The sequence below is a fragment of the Tursiops truncatus genome, chromosome 20 (genome assembly GCF_011762595.2).
Source record: "Tursiops truncatus isolate mTurTru1 chromosome 20, mTurTru1.mat.Y, whole genome shotgun sequence".
Classification (NCBI taxonomy): Eukaryota; Metazoa; Chordata; class Mammalia; order Artiodactyla; family Delphinidae; genus Tursiops; species Tursiops truncatus.
The window spans coordinates 37192184-37212066 of NC_047053.1; the positions used below are offsets into that span (position 1 = coordinate 37192184).

The 19883-nt window shown below is 55.3% G+C and overlaps 1 protein-coding gene across 4 annotated transcripts; it reads right to left on the reverse strand.

Annotated features, from left to right (window-relative positions):
* Positions 1–867: 867 nt before the first annotated feature.
* Positions 868–19804, reverse strand: CACNB1 (calcium voltage-gated channel auxiliary subunit beta 1). Of its 4 annotated transcripts, none has more exons than XM_033846494.2 (14): positions 19520–19803; positions 17002–17088; positions 13881–14000; positions 12632–12754; positions 11927–12063; positions 11624–11700; positions 10312–10331; positions 9975–10055; positions 9475–9533; positions 9179–9288; positions 8879–9030; positions 5188–5283; positions 4590–4775; positions 868–2723 (listed from the first exon to the last, which is right to left on the reverse strand). In XM_033846494.2, the coding sequence occupies exons 1-14, from the start codon at positions 19601–19603 to the stop codon at positions 2262–2264; spliced, it is 1794 nt and encodes a 597-aa protein (XP_033702385.1). In that variant the 5' UTR covers positions 19604–19803; the 3' UTR covers positions 868–2261. The 4 variants fall into 4 exon arrangements, with proteins under 4 accessions (XP_033702385.1, XP_033702383.1, XP_033702384.1 ...); XM_033846492.2 differs by lacking the exon at positions 10312–10331 and adding an exon at positions 11061–11215; XM_033846493.2 differs by lacking the exons at positions 10312–10331; positions 17002–17088 and adding an exon at positions 11061–11215 and having other exon boundaries at positions 19520–19804.
* Positions 19805–19883: the final 79 nt, after the last annotated feature.

Consider the following 19883-nt stretch of genomic DNA (forward strand, 5'->3'; position numbering starts at 1 on the left):
ATTGAAAGGCAGTGGGAGGAGCACTATGATGGCAGGCAGACTGGGCTCCAGTCCCAGCAGTGCGGGCTTTGCCATCACCTCCCTGTTGACCATGGGCCAGTCACTCGACCTGTGGGCCTTCCCAGTTCCTCTTTCCTTGGGTTTGCTAACCCCTCATCTGGAGGGTCCTGACGTCTGTTGCCCTCTACACACACACTTTGCACAGGAGCATTCAGGTCCACCACCCCAAAAACAAGAACCATGAGAGTGGAGAAATGGTTTGTGCGTGCTGGGTGAGGCAGGATACAGGCGACAGCAGGAAGGATCAACCATCACAAGTCCACATCCGGCCAGCTGATGGTGGCAGGAACGGGCACTGTCACGTGCTGACTTTCCTCCTGGCTTTTGATCTTTCTCTCAGTCTGGGACTGGGATGGGGGTTCCTGATTCTCTGCCCTTCCCCACAAACAGACCTCTTCCCCTCCCACCAGGCTGGTTAGCAGGGCCTGGGGTGGGTAGTTGTGGAGGCATCAGTGGAGGGAGCCGGAAGCTCAGCCCATCCCTCCCTGGGAAGCTGGGGAGCAGCTGAGGCCACAGGAGCAGAGAAGCAAGCACAGGCCTCTAAGACAGTGTGCCAGTGGCTCTGGATCTGACCCCCTGAACAAAACCCGGGGCACCCCACTTCCCATCTCAGCTTGCAGTTTTCCCTGGCTCTACTTATGGGGAGACGGACCGGACAGGCATGGGGCTGGGGGCTGAGCAGAGCCAAGACTGGCCACAGCTTTATTCCTGCACCCACCCCTTCACTCTCCCTCCCTGCACATCGGCAGCTCCCACACACCTAGGCTGGCAACCGTGCGGCGGGAACAAAGAAGCAGGCTCAGGAGGTGGCCGCAAAGGACAGGATGGCGGTTTTATATGTGGCAAAATACTTCTCCTAGGGGAGTACAGACGAACAGACAGACAGATGGGGGCACAGGACACCAGACAGGAAGGGGAAAGGTTGGGCAGTGGTCTCTTCTAACCAGTAAGTGGAAGCTGCACCCCACCCCCGGGTGGGGGTGGGGGGTGGGACAACATTGGCACAGGAGGTGGCGAGACAGGCATGAGGCACCCATCCCTGAGGCGGGCAGCCGGGCAGGGCCCAGTCCTCGTTGGCACAATCGGCTCTCTCTGGCCCAGCTGGGTGCTGGTGGGGGTGGGGGACGGGGCTGCTGGGCTACGAGATGCTAGGCAGAGGGACGATCCAGGGCAGAGGGGGTACCAAGGCCTCTCCTGGGGGGCGTGGACATGGGTAAAGGACGGGATCACAAGAGGCAGATACAGAGCAGCAACAGCAGCAGCTAAGCCCCCCGGGGGGATCCGAGGTCCTGAGGCCCCAGGGGTGACAATTACCCTCTCCCCTGGGGCCTCAGGGTGAAAGTGAAGCAGTTTTTTGGTTTCAAAATGAGCTGGACCAGAGTGTTCCATGGGCTCCACACCCAGGTGACAAGGGGATGGGGGGGCTTAGATGGAGAGGGGCCCCCTCTTCTGATGGCTGCAGGCAAGGGATGTTGTAGGCAAAGCTCATTCCTGGGGTAGGCAAAGCCTTGAGGCATGGAGGTGGTGGTGGGAGTAGCAGCATCTCGGGTTGCCCCCTCCTCAGGGTTCTAGGTCCTGGGCGGGCACAGGGCACTACATCTGATGCCTGCCAGCTTCTACCCAGATCACTCCCCAAGACGAGATCCCGGTGGGGTTTCCAATGCTGTACCTTTCACCTCCCAGACAATGCTGCCAGGAAGCTAGGGGGAGGGGTGGGCATGGTGAAGGACCCTGGATCTGGGGCTTGGGGAAGACAGCCCTCATGGGAAAGAGTCTGTGGTCTCCCTCTCCAGGAAAAGCCCCCCTACCCTTCCCAAATACTCCAGGTTGGAAAAAGAAAGGGCCACCCCATTTTAGGACACTCATTTAAAGCCTGGAGTAGAAGGAGTTAAGGAACTGCACCTTTTCTCTGGGCGAGGGGAGAGAGCCCCCTGAGGTGGGGAAGGGGATACTGCAGGAAGGTTGTCATCCCCCCCATGCACCCACAACATGTAGGTAAAAACCTACCGCTGAGGCTTAAGGGAGTCTCAGGAGCTGGTTGGAATGCTACCACCAAAGAAACCCCGAACATTGAGCAAAGGCATCTGAAAGGAGGGGGACAGCGCCCCCTGGAGGCAAGATACATCCGCAGTGGTGAGCCCCTCTGTCCCGCCCCTCCCCTGGGCTCAGAGCCCTTCCTCCCACTGTGTGGCCCCCGCCTCTCAGCGGATGTAGACGCCCCGCCCCCAACCCTGCAGCTCATTCTTGTTGCGTCCTAGGACTGGACCCCCGCCCTCCGCGCAATAGCGCGCCTTATTCCGGCCGCGGTTCCGGTTGTTGGTCAGCTCCTCTTCATAGTCTTCCTCATCCTCCCAGGATCCCTGTCGGGCTGGTGGGGTGCTGCCCCCTGCAGGGTCTCCAAGCCCTGGCCCCTCGGAGGGGTCAGTCTCCATGTCCACACACGAGTCTCCCAGCTCCGTGTAGGCAGAGTTTCGGTTGCCAGGGGTGTCGGCATCAAACGTGTCTTGGTGGGACAGTGCGCGCAGGGTGCCCGCCCGGCCTGGCGGCTGGCTGCTGGGGTAAAGGCCTGGGGGCTGGCCCAGCTCTCCCGGGTACTCGTGCACGCTGGCGTGCTCCCCGGTGGCCCGTTCCAGTGACTGGTCCCCGGAAGCAAGGTATGGTCCCTGGTTAGCAGGCAGACGGCACACACCATGCAGATCAGGCAGGAGTGAGAGAAACACAACAAAGCAAGGCAGGTTAGTGAGGGCACCAAGACACCCAGCCTGGCTGAAGGAGAGGAGGGTGCTGACCCTAGGGGATGGGCAGCCGGCAAACGGCTCTGGAGCCCAGCCAGAGAGCCAGAGGACAGAATTCAAGGCATTTGCTCCTCCACTAGGAGAGGGGGCACCGGACCTTCCTAAGGTGGGTGAAGGCGTGAACTCTCCTGGTAACCATGGTAGAGAGCCCACGAACAATTAGTCATCAATTCCTCAAGGCACACATTAATGCTGTCTTGGGCTAAATCATCATTAACAGCTCATTAGTATTGCCACTCGTTAGTGGTTGATTGGGTTAGTCATTGCCCCCGTTTCCCAAATATACTAAGGGGGGGATTTCAGCCAGCTCCTTCAGCCCAACCAGACCCTAATCACAGGCCTCCGGAACCCCACACTTCCCCCCACCCCATTGCCTAGTCAGATGACAGAGTCTCCAAGGTTGATAGGATTCCTCCCCTGCCCCCAACAAAGACTCAAAGCTGCAGGCTGGGGAAGGCTGATGGGTCTTTATCCCCCACTGGCAACAATGAGATGGCCCAATGTCCTCAGCACCAGATGCTACATGAAGATGGCCGTAGAGGCTGCTGGGTAGCGTGCAAAGAGACCTGGGTTCTAGCCCCATTCCCTGCTACTTCAAGCTGTGTGACCCTGAGCAAGTGACTCCCGTCTCAATGGCCCAGTGTCTCTGTGGTGGTGTGATGGGGATTAGACTAGAGCAGCAATTTCCAAACTATTCCCTGGAGATCTGGGGTGGGTGGACAGGGCACAGAGTGCTTCAGGGGTCCCCGTGGAAGTGAAATGGAGGCCAAGCCACTAGCTCCCTCTGAGCAGAGCAAGGATGCCTTGTCTACATACTGAGCTTCCACATAAGATTCAGTGAACAAGTGGGCTCTGGTGCTGAAAACAAATTTGAAAAGCAATGGTCTAGAATGACTTCATGGGTTTCTTCTGGTTCTAATTGGAACCCAATACTTAATGGTTTGACCTCAGAGACAGGCCTTGGCTCCCATGGCAGGAGATCAAGAATGCTTAGCAGTGGTCTAGAATGATTTCATGGGTTTCTTCTGGTTCTAATCTGGAACCCAATACTTAATGGTTTGACCTCAGAGACAGGCCTTGGCTCCCATGGGGGGAGATCAAGGCAGGGTGGAGAACCCACAGGAGGGTCTTTCCTGGAATCTGTTTAACTGGGAGAAGGATGGAAGGTTCAACTCATGGAAGATGCTTCGCTTTGGGTCCCTACCGAGAAGTCTCCCGAGATTAGGGCTCTGGAGGAGGGGGCAGTTTCTCTGGTTTGAACGGCCCTGCTCTGTGGGATTCCCTGCGTCTCAGGGCCCTTGGTCTGCTGCGTCTAAAATGCTGTGACCTCTGTTGGGTCTAAAATGGGTGTAGAGTCCAGCAAACATATTGATTTTCCTGTTTCTTCCTGGTCACTTATCCTACAAGGCCCCCAAGGCAAAAGCCCCCAGGGCCGCAGATATGGTCCTTTGAGACCAGGCCCAGGGAGGCCCCACCAGCCAGCCCCAATCCCATCAAAAACCACAGACACCAGAAGCTGCCACTCACCACATTTTTTACAAAATAAAACTCTTCCCTTCCTTGCCCACGTTCACTGTGCTCAGTTCCTCAGTTCCGAGCCCTGGGCGGGAGGGGACATGGGCGGGGCACCTACACGGTGTGCTCCTGCTGCTGGGGCACCGCCCTGGCCCTCTGCGAGGCCTCCAGCCCTCCCCAGAAGCTGAGATTTCTCCTGAGTGAGGTGAGCACCTGTACCTGGAGGTTGGAGACAGGGGCAGGGCTGGCAGCAAGGGCTGCAGTAGCCATGGTGCGGTTCAGCAGCGGATTGGGCGGAGTGCTGCTGGGCGGGTGTGTGGCCTTCCAGTAGGCTTCCAAGTACTCGGCCAAATGCTCGCAGGCATCCTCCAGTTGATTCTCATCCAGGATGATGTCAAACATTTCCTGTGGAGGCGGGGTTAAGGGCAGGGCTGGGATGAGCTGGGCATGACCAAGGGGTGAGGGTGTGGCCTGGGGCAGTGGGTGGAGTCAAGGGGTTGAAGGACAAAGTTAAAAAGAAACCTCTGGATGTCCAGGAAGGGGAGGGCTCTTAGACATATAAATCGACAGAACTACAAGAGGTCTTGGTACCCCGATACTCCAACTCCCTCATTCTAAATATAAGGCAACCAAGGCGTGGAGAGGGGCTTAACTCCCCACAGAGAAGTGGTGCTTCTGGGACTTGAACATCCAGCACTCTTTTCCCTGCATCTCTGGACCCCGCCCAGGCATTCCCGGTCACTCTCTCAAGCAGGCCAGAGGACACGTGGAGAACCCAAACGTTGCCCCTTCCCTTCCCCTGGGTCTGAGCACTCACGGGAGGACACTGCGCGAGCTTCTCCGAGGCTGCTATTTGCACATTGAGGTGTTTGGACTGAGACTTCCCTCGAGACTTGATGAGCCTCTGAAGAACCTGGTTTGTGGGGGGAGAAGAGGAGCTAGAGGGACCCTGCAATGCACCAAGCCGGAGAGGCAGGTCCTGGCTGGAGCCAGTGTGGAGAGACAGTATCGGGGCCAGGGGATGTTCCATGACTCTCAGCCCTGGCCGCCTCTTCAGAAATGACCTCACCAGTCCTGTGTCCATCCTACACAGTGCTCAGGCTCTCTCCTGGGTCTCATGCCAGCCTGTCCTGGGAAGTTCCAGCAGTGGCTGTAATGAAGGGCAGTGATTCTCCTTCCCAACCCCTGTAACCTTTATAGGCTTCATTCTCTGGGCCAACTTCCCCTCCACGTTAGCAGCAGTAGCCGTCCTTTATAGGGACGTGTGCTATGTCCTGGCACTATTCTGTGCTTTTTACACAATCAATTCATTTAGTCCTGACAATAATGCCATTATGCAGCCACTATTATTATTCTCATCTCAATGATAACAGTAATAATGATGATAATAGCTACACATAAAGCTACAACCTTAACTAAGTGATCAAAGTTAACAGCACCAATGATACAACAAACCGACATCCTGTGCTTCCTGATGCAACGCACTCAGAAGGACACATCGCTTTGGTGATGTTCCTACCTGAAACGTAAAACCTAAATCTAGTCATGGGGAAACATCAGACAAACCCACACCGAGGAACAATCTACAAAATAAGTGATCTGTACTCTTAAAAAATGTCAGTGTATGGGGCTTCCCTGGTGGCGCAGTGGTTGAGAGTCCGCCTGCCGATGCAGGAGACACGGGTTCGTGCCCCAGTCCTGGAAGATCCCACATGCCGCGGAGCGGCTGGGCCCGTGAGCCATGGCCGCTAAGCCTGCGCGTCCGGAGCCTGTGCTCCGCAATGGGAGAGGCCACAACAGTGAGAGGCCCACGTACCGCAGAAAAAAAAAAAAAAAAATGTCAGTGTCATGAAAATCCAAGAAAGGCTGAGGAAAATTTTCAGCTTAAAGACTATAAAGAGATATGACAACTAAATGCAACACATGATCCTGGATTGAAGGGGAAATTGCTATAAGGGGCATTATTGGGACAACTGGTGAAAACTGAAGATGGACAGTATTTTAGATAAGATTTCTTAAATTTGACAATTGTACTGTGGTTATGTAAGTTAATATCCTTGTTCTTAAGAAATACATGTTGAAATATTTAGGGATAAAGGCATACAATATCTACAACTTACTCTCTAATAGTTCAGGAAAAAAGATACACATATATAAGCGCACATATACATAATACATACATACATAAAGCAGTGGCAAAATGTTCAAAATTAGTGAGTCTGAAAAAAATTAAATTGTATACTTTAAATGGCTGAATTGAATGGCATGTGAATTTTATTTCAATAAAGCTGTTAAAAAAGTAGTGAATGTGAGTGAAGTGAATTCAAAGATAGTCCTACTATTCTTACAACTCTTCCGTAAATTTGCAATTATTTCAAGATAAAAATCTAAAAAAAAAAAATAGAATAGATACAGTGCTTAGTAGGTACCAGGCACTTTGCATGGTTAATTTGTTTATTTAATCTTCACAAGCACCATTTGAGGATTCCTATTTTGCAGGTGAGGAAACAGAAACATAGAGAAGTTAGGTGACTTGCCTAAAGAGCACAGAGCCGGTAACTGGTGGCACTGGTACCTAAACTCAGGCAGTCTGATTCCAGAGTCCCCACCCTTAACCTCAGTCCGTGCTCAGTGGGGGCAATGGAAGTGTCTGTTAACTTTCTAGTTCACAAAGTGTTTTTGCAGCCATTGTCTCATTTGATCCTTTCAACCACCCCAGGAAGTACTTAAATCCCATCACCCCTTTTATGCTTATTAGAAACTTAGGACTCAGAAAGCTTAAGAAACTGGGTGCTCAGGGACTTCCCTGGTGGTCCAGTGGTTAAGACTCTCTACACAGGGGACCAGGGTTCGATCCCTGGTTGGGGAACTAGATCCCGCATGCCGCAACTAAAAGATCCCACGTGCTGCTACGAAGATCCCACAGGTGGCAATGACGATTCCGTGTGCCGCAACTAAGATCCAGAGCAGCCAAATAAATAAATATTAAAAAAAAAGAAAACAAGAAACTGGGTGCTAGCATGAGATGTTAACAGTTACCACCTCTGGTTGCCTTCATCAGTCAGACAGAACTCTGGGCTCTTTACATCATTACCTCCAACCCTCTCAATAATAACATATGAGAATGATTATAATTCCCATTTTGTAGGTAAAGAAATTGAGGTGCAGGAGCTTCCCTGGTGGTGCAGTGGTTGAGAGTCCGCCTGCCGATGCAGGGGACATGGGTTCGTGCCCCGGTCCGGGAAGATCCCACATGCCGCGGAGCGGCTGGGCCCGTGAGCCATGGCCGCTGAACCTGCGCGTCCGGAGCCTGTGCTCCGCAATGGGAGAGGCCACAGCGGTGAGAAGCCCGCGTACCGCAAAAAAAAAAAAGAAATTGAGGTGCAAAGGCTAAATAATCCCCCCAAGATCACAAGCTCAATAAAATACAACCCAAAAAACCAAAACCAAGATTTAATTAATTAAATAAAAATAAGCCAATCAGAGCTAGGATTTGAACCCCATACTGTCTTCTCATTTCAAATCCTTCACCTAAGCTCACCTTCCATGTTTCTCAAACCCCTACTAATGTCTAGAAGGGAAAACTAACGGAGCCACTATATGACCAGAAAGTAAATCAGCCTTCCTACCAATTTCATCTCTATCGAGGCCTACATGAAGGCAGTGCAGCAAAAAGGGCTGAAATCGAAAGACAGGAAAGGTCTTTTCCCAGCCACCAAGCAGCTGCGTGACACTGGGACAGAAAGCACAGAATTCTTTCTGTTTTCTGGACTCAGGAGAAGTCAACAAAGTAGAGACAGGGGACTGGCCTGCATGACCCTAATAATATTTAAAATAGTTAATACATGAAAAGGGGGACTTCCCTGGTGGCGTGGTGGTTAAGAGTCCGCCTGCCAATGCAGGGGACATGGGTTCTGTCCCTGGTCTGGGAAGCTCCCACATGCCGCGGAGCAACTAAGCCCGTGCACCACAACTACTGAGCCTGTGCTCTAGAGCCCACAAGCCACAACTACTGAGCCTGCGCTCTAGAGCCTGCGAGCCACAACTACTGAGCCTGCGCTCTAGAGCCCGTGAGCCACAACTACTGAGCCCACATGCCACAACTACTGAAGCCCGTGCGCCTAGAGCCCGTGCTCCGCAACAGGAGAAGCCACTGCGATGAGAAGCCCGTGCAACGCAACGAAGAGTAGCCCCCATCACCACAACTAGAGAAAGCCCACGCGCAGCAACGAAGACCCAACGCAGCCACAAATAAATAAATAAATAAATGCTTTAAAAAACAAAACAAAAAACATGACCAGGTATATTATACCAGACCCTTTGCTAAGTGCTAAGTATTCGCATTAGGTTGAATCTTCACAATATCCAGACAATGGAGTTCGACAGAGCAGGGAATCTGGGCTCGAGGAGATTAAGCCACACGATTAGTAAGCAGCACCTGGGGTTTAAACACAGGCAGCCCAACCAGAGCACTCCTGTCTCCAATAGGGTCAGACTCCTGCACCCACCTTGGGAGAGGTGATCTTGATGTAAACAATGATGGGGGCCAGTGAGGTCTTGGAGAGCTGGGCTGGGTGGTTGATGGTATCGGCATCCAGGGCAACCAACTGAAGGGTCCGGGCCAGCTCGAAGATTCGCTCGATCTCGCTCTGAACCTCAGCTGGGGGAATGGAGTCATGGGGCAGGCGGAAATGTAAGGGGGCCTCCCAGGAGGCCGTGGGCAAACAGAGCATTTCCGGAGATGCCCCCTCCCCCCCCACATCTGGCCCCAGAGCAGGGGTGCGGGTGGGGTTACGGGGTGGGCTCACCCAGGCTGGAGCGTGTGTTTGAACGCTCGATGATGATGTGTTTGCTGGGGTTGTTGAGGACTGAGCGCTTAGCCAGGGAGATGTCCGCTGTCACACGAGTGATGGAGATCCTGGGGGATGGGACAAGAGGAGCCAGGGGTCAGGGTGGCCTAGAATGCCCTGCCTGCTCCCCAGGCTCCAGGACAGCCTCTTATCCCTCAGTCCAAGAGTTCCAGGATTGTCCTTCCAGCCATCCTGCCCATCCCCAGCAGCAGAGAACCACAGTGGGAGCGGAGAGCCAGCTCCCAGGGTCTTACCTGCCATCAAACCGATGCTTCAAGAAGTCAAATAAAGCTTTCTGCATCATGTCTGTAACCTGAGGTTGGGGGGTGGGGTGGGGGGAGGAGAAGTCAGGTGTTTAAAGCCCCTCAGGGAAGGTGGACCGCTAGGTATTTGCCCCCTGACATTCCATTTTCTTCTTAAATCCCTGAGATGAGGAAGTCCCTGTTGTGGGGAGGGGGCAGTCCTTTTGAGTCTGAGGGGCCTCCACTGGGGTCTCTGATTGCAAAGATCCTTTTAGGTGGGATCTCTGGGAGGACTTCTCTGGGGCTCTTTTGAGAGGACTAGACCCTTCTGGGGTCTCCCTGGGGGTTGGGCCCCCCATGGAGGGGGGTGTCTCTGAAGGTATGTAGCCCTCTGGGGAAGAAACCCTGGGAGGGCCCTGCTGGGGGATCTCTCTGGGGTCTGAAGACCTGTCTATGGAGTCTTTCCGGAGGTCTGGGCCCCTCTGGGTCCACTCGCCTCTAGGGGCTCCTACCTCATAGCCCTTGAGCGACGGTCCCACCAGGATGATGGGCCTCATGGAAGGTACCACGTCATAGGGGGGCACATGCTCTGTCTGGGGGGGGAAGCAGGGAGGGGAAACCCCAGAGTGGAGATGGCATTAGCCCCTCTTCCCCCACCTCCAGGCTCCCCCATGCATCCTTTCCTCCCCCTGGTCCCAAAGTCCAGATGTGGGGATCGGGGCGGGGGTGGGGAGGCATGGCGAGGAAGGGTTGGGGAAAAGGGGGGCAGATATGGGAATGGGTGTTAGAAGGTCCCCCTAGCTCATCCCAGGGGGTGGGGAGGGGGACACAGAAAGCTGTGATACTCACCAACTTCTGCTTCTGTTTGGCTGGGTCCAGAGATTGCCAAGAGGAGGGCGGGGGAGGAGAAAGGGGAAGGTACCCAGGCAGGGGCAGAGGGCAAGGGAGGAGCCAGGACAAGAGAGGGAGGGAGAGCGGGCAGACGAGGAGAGATAACAAGGCATGCGTGTTAGTGACAGACAGAGCCAGAGAGAGGGGACGGGACCCCGTGCCAAGGGGGAGCCAGAGGTGGCCCTGGATCAGGGCTGGGCGCAGGACTGACAGCCAGTCCAGTGAACTTGGGAATGTTCAGACATCCTGTACCCCCTTTCTGGGTCCTGCTCTGCAGCCAGGAGATCCCCGTGTGCCCACCTGAGCCCCGTGGAGTCCGGAAAGGGCCAAGAAGGTCACCATTCCACCTTCCCCTTCACATGTGGCAGTGGGGGCAAACATGGCCTAACCCACTGGCAGTGAGGGGGAAAAGTCAGGTCTCATGACCCAGACCCTGCTTTCAGTTGAGGGGTGGGGGCAGCCTTCCAAGAGAAAGGGTGCTTCCACTGCAAGAACCATCCCTTCCAGGGAAGTGGGCCAGGGTGGAGTTGTGTGTGGAGACAGACGTGCCTATCCTCGGTGTCATTCTACCCTTCCCTCCTCCTTGGCAGGAAGGCCTGATTCCCACAGAATCAGGCTGAGACCACGTCGGAATCCATTCCAGCCCCCTCCCCCCCCAAAGCACTGGGCTCTGACCTCCCCTATCACAAGAACCCAGCAAGAATTACCTTCTTGAAGAAGGGGATGCGCTTGCCGTGGGGTGGCGGGGTGGTGACACTGCTAACGCTAGTCTTGGCAGAGCCACTATGCTCACCGAGCTCTGCCTCCTCATCCTCTAACTCCAGGGGGTCTAGTTCAAAGGCTAAGTTAGTCATTTCATTACCTGGACCGCAGAGTCAGGATGAGGGAGGAAGGAGGCGAGGTGGGGAGGAGTGAGATGGACATGAAGACACAAGTACAAAACGCAGGGATGGGATGGGGAAAAAAGAAAGAAGAAGAGGTGAATGGAACAGGGCTGGGAGAAATGAATGGGGGGTAGGGGGCAGGGCAGTCAGGCAGAGAGATGGAGCTACCAAAGAAATGGGAGAGTAGAGACATGACAGAATGGGCGCTGAGGGACAGGCCCAGCTTGTGGGGTGTCCTGCTCTTCATGGAGGGGGTACCACCGGAGGTGTCTGGAGGACTCAGGATTGGGGTACCCCCAACTGCAGGGAAAGGAGGGGACAGGCAGTGGGGAGACCACCCCGCCCAGGAGCTCCACCCGACCCCGTGGGGTGGCGGTAGCTCTTACCACTGGCAGGGGGCGTGGGGCGGCGGGTGCCAGTCACCACGTCTCCCAGACTGGAGCTGGAGTTGTCACCTGATTTGCTGTGTGGGCAGAGAGGCAAATGGAGCCGTGAGCAAAGGAGGTGGGCGTGAGGGTGGGGGATCTGTTCTCTCACAGGCTGCCCCCCGCGCCCCGCCCTCATTTGCCAGCCCCACTGGTGATGCCACAGACAGTTTTGTGTCCTCAGGGCAACGCGTCAACCCTCAGGGCCTACTCCCGGCTGGCTGGCTGGCCTCTCCCGGAGGTGCCCTGGCCCCAGCCAAACACCTGGAGCTGAGGCGGTTCTGGCGCAGCTTCTGTTCCTGCAGCAGGCGCAGGCTGTCCAGTTTGACAGGGCTGGGGATGAAGCCAACCTCACAGCCCTCCTTCACCAGTCGCCCAATCCACCAGTCATTATTGTATTTCTGCAAACGACAACGGCAGGTGGGGTGGGGGAGACCAAGAGGGAGATTAGAGGCACAAGCCAGCAGCCAGCTCCAGGGGACACCACCCCCAGCCTTGCCTACCCCGCCCAGGGGGTGGCACCCTCAAACAGCCCTGGCACCAGCCTCTGATTACAGCCCCCAATTCTCAGGACTCTCCGGAACCAGCATCCTCTTGTGCCATGGACCACCCACAACCCCAAGCACATCCCTGTTCTGAGAGTCCTTCCTCCCCCATGTGCCAGCTCTACCCTGGAAAGGCAGGGAGAGAAGTTAATGCTGACACCTCCATGTGCCTGGCACACTGCCACCCCACTGACAGGCCTCATCACAAACCCTCCCAACAGCCTTGTGACCTAGGCATTACCATCCCATTTTACCAATGAAAAATGCAAAGCTCAGAGAGGTGGAAAGATTTGCCTCAGGTCACACAGCAGATTTAGCCTAGCTCTGCTTGGCTCAGAAGTCTTTTTCCACTAGAGGTCTGACAGCCCCTCTCCTGGCACCCACTACCCTGCCCTCCCTCCAGATGCCAACACATCCTCCCCACCTCTTTGATGTGCAGGAAGTCCTTGGGCTCGAAGGTGATGGCCACTCCCTGAACAGGCACCTCATCCCCTAGAGATGGGTTATAGCCGACATTTGTCCTCACAGCAAATGCCACTGGCTTGGTCTAGAGGAAGATGACAACCAGAGGGTTAAATCACAATGGGATGTACAACTTCCTGACTGTGGTGGTGATTACGGAGAGGTTTGTTTTGTAAATTGTTTATTAAAACATATACTGTACACCCTACTATACATAAGATAGATAAACAACAAGGACCTACTGTATAGCACAGGGAACTATATTCAAAATCTTGTAATAACCTATAATGAAAAAGAATCTGAAAAAGAATACACACATATATGTATAACTGAATCACTTTGCTGTACACCTGAAACTACACAACATTGTAAATAAACTAGACTTCAAAAAAATTTTTTTTTAATAAAAACATATACTGAATGGCTTATGCAGTTTTTTACTGCATATATTAAATTTCACAATAAAAAAAAAAGCAAACCATAGAACTCAGTCCTCTCAGGGTGGAGGGGGGCATCAGGGAATGCTAAGTATAGGTGGTGGGAGAGCCTAGAATAACACCAAGAAGGAATAATAATAATAGTAACAATAACAATAAGAACAAATAATAGTAATAATAATGATAGCAGCTACTGTGTAGTGTAACAGGTACTGTGTTATATGTTTCACACCCATTATCTCATTTATTTATTACAAAAACCCTATGAAGTTAAGTACTATTACCATATTCATTTTATGGGTTTTTTCTTTTCTTTTTCTTTTTTTTTGCTGCGCCACGTGGCTTGTGGAATCATAGTTCCCCGACGACCAGGGATTGAACCCGGGGCCACGGCAGTGAAAGTGCTGAGTCCTGACCACTGGACTGCCGGGGAACTCCCACCATATTCATTTTAATGAATGAGAAGACTAAAGTTCAGAAAGGTTAACTGACTTGCCTAATATCACACGGCTAATAAGAGCCCAGAAAATTTGACTCTAGAAATGAGTGGAAATGTTTAGCTCCTATTATGTGTAGAAATTAGGCACTTATTGTACTTCATAAGGAGGCAGGTATTACAGCTTACACTTTACAGGTGAAAGGCAGGGGCACATCAGAGGGGTACATGAGCTAGGAAGTGGCTAGGCCAAGACTTGACCCTGGGTCTGTCCAGGCTGTCTCTGAGGCCTGGGGTAAGGAAAATAATGCCAGCACAGCCCTTCCCATCTTTCTCACCTTGGCTTTCTCGAGCTGGGCTAATGCCTGGCGCTCTGCCTCCTTCCTTAAGGCTTCTCGGTCCTCCTCCAGAGACACATCGGAGTCTGACGGACGGCTGGTATAGGACTCTGCTGATCCCTGAAAACAGACAGGGCCAGCTCAGGGCCAACGCTGCCTCCCCAGCTCCTGGGCCTCGGAAGGCACCCGTCGTGGTTGCCTCAAGCCCCAGCCAGCCCAGCATGATACCACAAGGGCTAGGAGGAGGTGGTATTAGATGGGAAGAGCCGGAGAATGAGGTCTGCAGGCCCCTGGAAAGAGTGTGGCCCTAGGAAGGGTGACAGCAGCAAACAGGGGATTACGGCAGGTCCAAGGACAGCTGCTTGGGGCCCAGGGAGGGGTAGGAACCTGATAGGGGCACAGCGCAGGGGTGGAGTGCCAAGGGACAGTCTCCACTCCCTGCTCCTCCTTCCCTCCCCTGCCCCCAGCACCGGCTGAGACAGACTCAGCACAGGCCCAGTGAGTCCTTCCAGGGGCTGTAGCCACCAGCTTAGGCCTGAGCTCTCGGCACTGGCGGCAATGGGCAGCCTGCTCCATGGGCTAGGACCACACAAAAATTTGCCATTTTCTGCTCAAGGGTGAGGGAAGATAGAATCCTACCTCCTCTTCCAGAAGCTGGGGAGCCCCAGCCCTCAGGCTCTCATAAGATACAAAAAAGAACCCAGGATTCCTGGGGTGGCGCAAGAAGAGGCAAGTTAAGAGAAGGACATGAGCAGGCCTTTCCTCAGTACTAGGGCTGCCGGCTGCCAGGGTTAAGGCAGCCTCAGGAGTCTGGGTGTGCCAGGAAGCAGGCCTTGATCACACCGACCATCCCAGAGCACAAGGAACTCCCTCAGTGATGCAGGCACAAGTGTAAGACACGCATAGCCTGTCCAGACCCAGGGCGTGAATGAACATGCTAATTCACGGACGTGCTTGGATGTGCAACTTCAAGGGTATGTTCTATGGTATGTCCTGGTGTGTATGACTGAATGCATACAGGTACACGTGCGTGCATACGGGGCGGAACGGGTGGACGCCCTCAGTGTCTGTGTCCCTGAGGGCATGTGAGGGCAAGAGCCAGGAGGTGTGGATTTGTGTGACCGTGCAGCGGCGGTGTTGCTACAAAGGGCAGGAGGGGACCTGAAGAAAGAACAAGACTGCAGAGGTGAGGGGGTTCTTTCCTGAAGACAGAAAAGGGTCACCTGGCCAGGAATGCCCATTAGCTTCGTATGGAGGGAACCTGGGAAAGACAGAAGACCAATTCCCACCTCCCCAGAGCGCCCTGGTGCATCAGTGAGAGCAGCTGCCCATCAAATCATGAAAATGGGAGAGTGGAGAGGGGAAAGGTGGGGGGTGGGTGGGGTACTAAAAGAAGCTGGAAAAGAGATGCAAAGGAAAGAGAGTGAAAACCAGTTAATCTACCACTCTCCACCCCTCCTGACGGGAGCACTCAGAGTCAGAAAGACAGATGCCAGGAGAGCCAGGGGAACAGACCCAGAGATGGAGTGGCAGAGAGACACTTACTAACCCCAACACACACGCAAACACGCATACACACACACACCCCCCCAAGAATGGCGGGAGACAAGGAAACAGTGAGGCAAGGAGACAGGCTGGAGTGAAGGCCTCCCACCAGCTTTCCTGAGGGGCTGTTCCCACCTCCCCCCACCTTCACTCCATCCCCAGCTCACCACTACGAGGGTCCGGTTGGACGCCTCCATCCCGGCGCCCTCAGTGCCTGCCCCTGCTGGCCTAGGGGGTGGCCCAAACTGCCCGTTCCCCCAAGGGGCTCAGGTTACAAGCAGAGTTGCTACATGTGCAAACTGCTAGGGTATATTTAGCTCAGAGATGTGGCAAGGACTGCCCCCCCACTCCCTGCCACCTACGGGGGGTCAGAGCTGGGGAGCTAAGAGGAGGAAGGATTGGAGACTGGGGTCTGATCCCCTGGGTCAGCAAACACTGAAGGAATGAGGCCCTTTTCTGTCAAGAGGGGCTCCACTGAGCACAGTGTCATTCTCCTAGCCTCGGCCCTGGCCCAGTCCTGCAACACAGGGGATGAGGGAAAGATCAAAGAAAGGACTTCGTGTTTGTATGGAGATGCTGGGATGAAGAGCCCCTTTCCTGACGCTCTCAAGTCAGGCCCGGGCTCATATGTGCCAAGTGTCGTGGAGACAGAAGAAGTGAAAAGAAGGGCCCCTCTCCAATCTGTAGTGGATCTGCCTGGCATCACCCTCTCTCTCCTGGCCCGAGGTGGGGGGGGGGGCGCGGCTGACTTCCCTACTGTCCTCTGCCCTCATATGCTGCCCATGTTTTCTTCAACGTACTCCTTTCCTTGTCTGATCCTAAGCCCCTCTTGCCTTTTTTGGGTACCAGGCTTTGTTGAGATGCTCTGTAGTCATAGCAACTGCATGGCTCTCTCACTGCTTCTCCCTGAGCCTGAGATGGCCTGGGGTTGACAGAACAGAGATGAGAACAGCATCTTCCTGATGGGAGAATAGAAAACCCCAGAAAGCCATTCAGCTACACTACCCCCCTTCACTCAGGGATGCTGGGCTAAAGTCCTCTCTAATATCAACTTCCTCCTGCCTCTCCTCCACCTCTGTCAACACACGTTCTCTCTCTGCGTATTAAAGAAGTCACATCTGGATGTGAGGAGGGTGTTTCCCTGACCCACACCTAATCAGGGCTCCAGGGACCCAAATGTCCTGGCTCCTCATTTCTTAGGACCTGCCTCTACCCCATGCTGTCACAGATTCTGGGGGAGGACATGGAAGGAGACAGCCGGCAGGGGGAGTGGGTGACAGCCTGAAGCCAGCTAGAAGGAGGCAGGCCAGGCTGTCCCTGAATGAGATGACGCAGGCAGGCAGGCAGCAGGGGCTGGTGTCTGGTGCTGGGAGAGGGATTGGGTGGGGGCTGAAGGAGTGGGTACAGCTGACAATATATGCAGAGGAGGTCATGGGGTGTAAGGGTATGGGGTGGTTGTGGGCAGGTGACAAATGACACGGGGGAGGGTGCCTGGAGAAAGCCTCAGACCCAGCTCACCAATCCTGGTCTCCACCAACCAGCCATCTCCCTCCTCTCAGCCCAGCCTACCCATTACCTGGCGGACAAAGCTGTTGGATGTTGTATCCGAGGATGTGCTCCCATCCGACCTTTTGAACCGCCCTTTCCTCTTGCTGTATTTGCCCTGGAGAAGCCAGGAAGGGACAAGAGTAGAATCAAAAAGGCCCTTTCCCAACCCTCATCCCATCAGGCCCAGAACCACAGCAAAGCCTTGGAAATATCATTCCCTGATCTCAACAGCCCGCCCCTCTAGCTTCTTCCTGAGATGGTACAGCCCAAGCGGGAGGGAGAACCCAGACCACAGCCATGGGGTGGGGGACAGTGAAAGAGAGCCCTAGGAAGCACACACAGAAACCCCCAAACCAAGACAGAGAGGTTGGGAAGGGGGAGGCAGTGAGAAGCTGGAGACTCATTAGGCAGCAAAGCTAATTGAGACGCTGGGCAGGCGGCAGAGGCCTCAGGGGGAAGGGAGAGGCTGCCTGCAGTGCTGGGGGCGCTGAGAGAGCTCCTGGGAAAGTTCCCCGCCCTCTCTACCTCAGCTGGAGCAGAGCGGGGCTGAGTGTGCCTGTGGCCCCCAGAGAGAAGAGGATTCGCCAACCCAGGCCCAGCTTGGCTTTCCCCATGCCCAACTCCTGCCTTGTTTCTCGCAGAGTGGGGAGGGGAGTTGCAGCTCTCAGCTCTTGGAGACCTAAAGCTAGATTCCCAGGGAAGGGTAGGGGGCGTGGAACTGTATTTGGAAAGTAAACATCTAACCCCAACCCTGACCCATGGGGGCAGATTTAGCACCCTGCCTCCAACCTGGTAGGACTTCTTCTCAGCCCGTCCTCACAGTCACAGTGATCATACTTCTCCCCAAGGGGGCAAGAGGGATCAAGCCCTCTAACCCTCAGCTGCCAATGCCCACGTCCTGTCGCCATGATATCCACCAGGCTGCAGCAATCTAAATGTCCCCTGGCCCTGCCCCAAGATGAGTCTAGGTCACAGCCCCCGCAGGGCCTTGGTGAAGAGTTGCTCAGTCCCACAGGCTGGGCTCCTGGCTTCGGTGGCGTGGACACTGCCCGACCTCTCACGCAGCCACCCATTCAGGTATTTCCAGGCCTCCTGTAAAGGGGGCTACTTCTTTGCTCTCCCCAACTCAAATATACACATTGGCCCCCAGCCTGTCTAGAGTGGGGTGGGGGGGAATCATTGATGGTTCAGGCCCTCCAAGCCCCTGCCCCCAGCCTCCATCCTAGAGTTTCTTTGCCAAAGAAGCTAGGTAAGCCATGACCAGGCTAGAGGCTCTGGTTCCTTGGGCCTGAGTACAAGGAGGAGGGTGGATAGATGGGAGAGAAGGGCACCTGGGAACCCTTTGAGAATCCTCCCTCCCATCACCTTCTCTCCAGCAAGACGTATCTCCAACCTCGAGGACTGAGGATCCCTATGAACTTAAGAGGATTCCCCCAGTGAGCCCCAGACTCTTTCAGACCACGACCACTATCCCAGGCAAGGAAAAGGGAGTGGCACCCAGAGGGACAAGGGACAGCTGAAAGGAAGGCCCCAGTCAGCTGCCTCCCAGGCTCCAAGGGGCCTGGGGTGGAGAAGGGAGGTATTTTTAGGTCTGACCTGACCCCCGCACCCCACGTGCCCACATTATCATGGTGGTTACAGTTGCTCCAGGCTCACCACAGCAAGAAAAGAGTTAATGCTATCCTAGCCTTGGGGTGTTGCCAGGTTGGATAAGGACACGTCCCAGAGAAATCCCCTGGCACGACCACCCCAGACCTTGCTGGTCACTCCATGGGCACCCTCCCTACCCAAGAATACCCCTTTCTGGGGGTAACCTGGGGGCAGAGGAGAAGTGTGAGGGGGGCGGCAGACCACCCCCATCCCCGCGCCCCCCAGGTAACACAGTTTCTTCCTCTCCAGTACAGTGAGTTGGCATCCATTCAACTTTCCAAACTTCGGAGGCATTTTCTGGGGCTGGGGGGATGGGGTGGAGGAGGGACAACGTGGGTGTTTGTTGGGGGAGGGGAGGTGGTCCAATATAGGGGTGGAGCTGAAGTGGCTGGGACGGGGGCCTGGCCCGGAGCTGGCCCCTTCCCCGCCCTCGAAGGCCAGTGTCCGCAGCTCTGAAGGCCTGCTGGCACTGCCCGCTGACCACCGCCTCGGCCACCCCCGCCCCACCCACACCCGCCCGGCGCCCCTGAGCGTGCTCTGCGTCCCCCCTTTGCCTGAGCTCTCTCTCTAGCTTCCTTCAACCCCCGGGTCCCCCCGCCAGCACCCACACTCTCAACCCACTGGAGCCGGTACCCGAGCAGCAGAGACCCTGACGCGTGGGAGAGGAGGAGGCGAGGGTGACAGGCGGCCCGACCGCCTCCTCCCCGCTCTGCCAAACCGCAGCACAACTCCCGGCCAAGCGCCCATCAATCATTCACCGGCAGAGCTGGGGGGCGCACAGCCCTCTCCCCTGGGCGCTGGGCATGTAACCCCTTTTTCCCCGGCCCCCCTCGATCCGACCCCACAGGGTCCGCGGGACAGGCCCCCTTCCCTCGATCCCGGCCACCACGCCTCACCTGTGGGCTGGGGTCGAAGACCTCCATGGGGATCTCCTGGGAGGATGGGTAAGGGCCCCGGGACATGCTGGTCTTCTGGACCATGGAGAGGAGCCTCCCCTCCGGCCGCCGGTCCGGCCCAGCCGGGCGCCCTCAACGCATGAGAGAGGCCGTCGGAACCGAGAGCAGCGCAGCCAGCACCCGGTCGAGCCACCTGGCCCAGCCTTCGGTTGCCCTCTTCCTGCCTTCCCTCCCTCCTCCCGCTCTCTCCTCTGCTGCCGCCGCCTCCTCGGCCCCTGAAGGCTCAACATCTCCCCCCGCCCCCTCCGCTCCCACCCGCCCCTCCCTCTCTCCCTCCCTCTCTCCCTCTCTCCCTCCCTCCCTT

What these genes read in the sequence shown, in the direction of transcription:
- CACNB1 (XM_033846492.2), bottom strand. Translation starts at nt 19,603, where the DNA reads ATGGTCCAGAAGACCAGCATGTCCCGGGGCCCTTACCCATCCTCCCAG. An exon ending in CCCAGCTCGAGAAAGCCAAG is followed by an intron (nt 12,755 to 13,880) that starts GTGAGAAAGATG and finishes ATCTTCCTCTAG; the next exon opens with ACCAAGCCAGTGGCATTTGC. An exon ending in CCCCACGCCCCCTGCCAGTG is followed by an intron (nt 11,216 to 11,623) that starts GTAAGAGCTACC and finishes TCTGCGGTCCAG; the next exon opens with GTAATGAAATGACTAACTTA.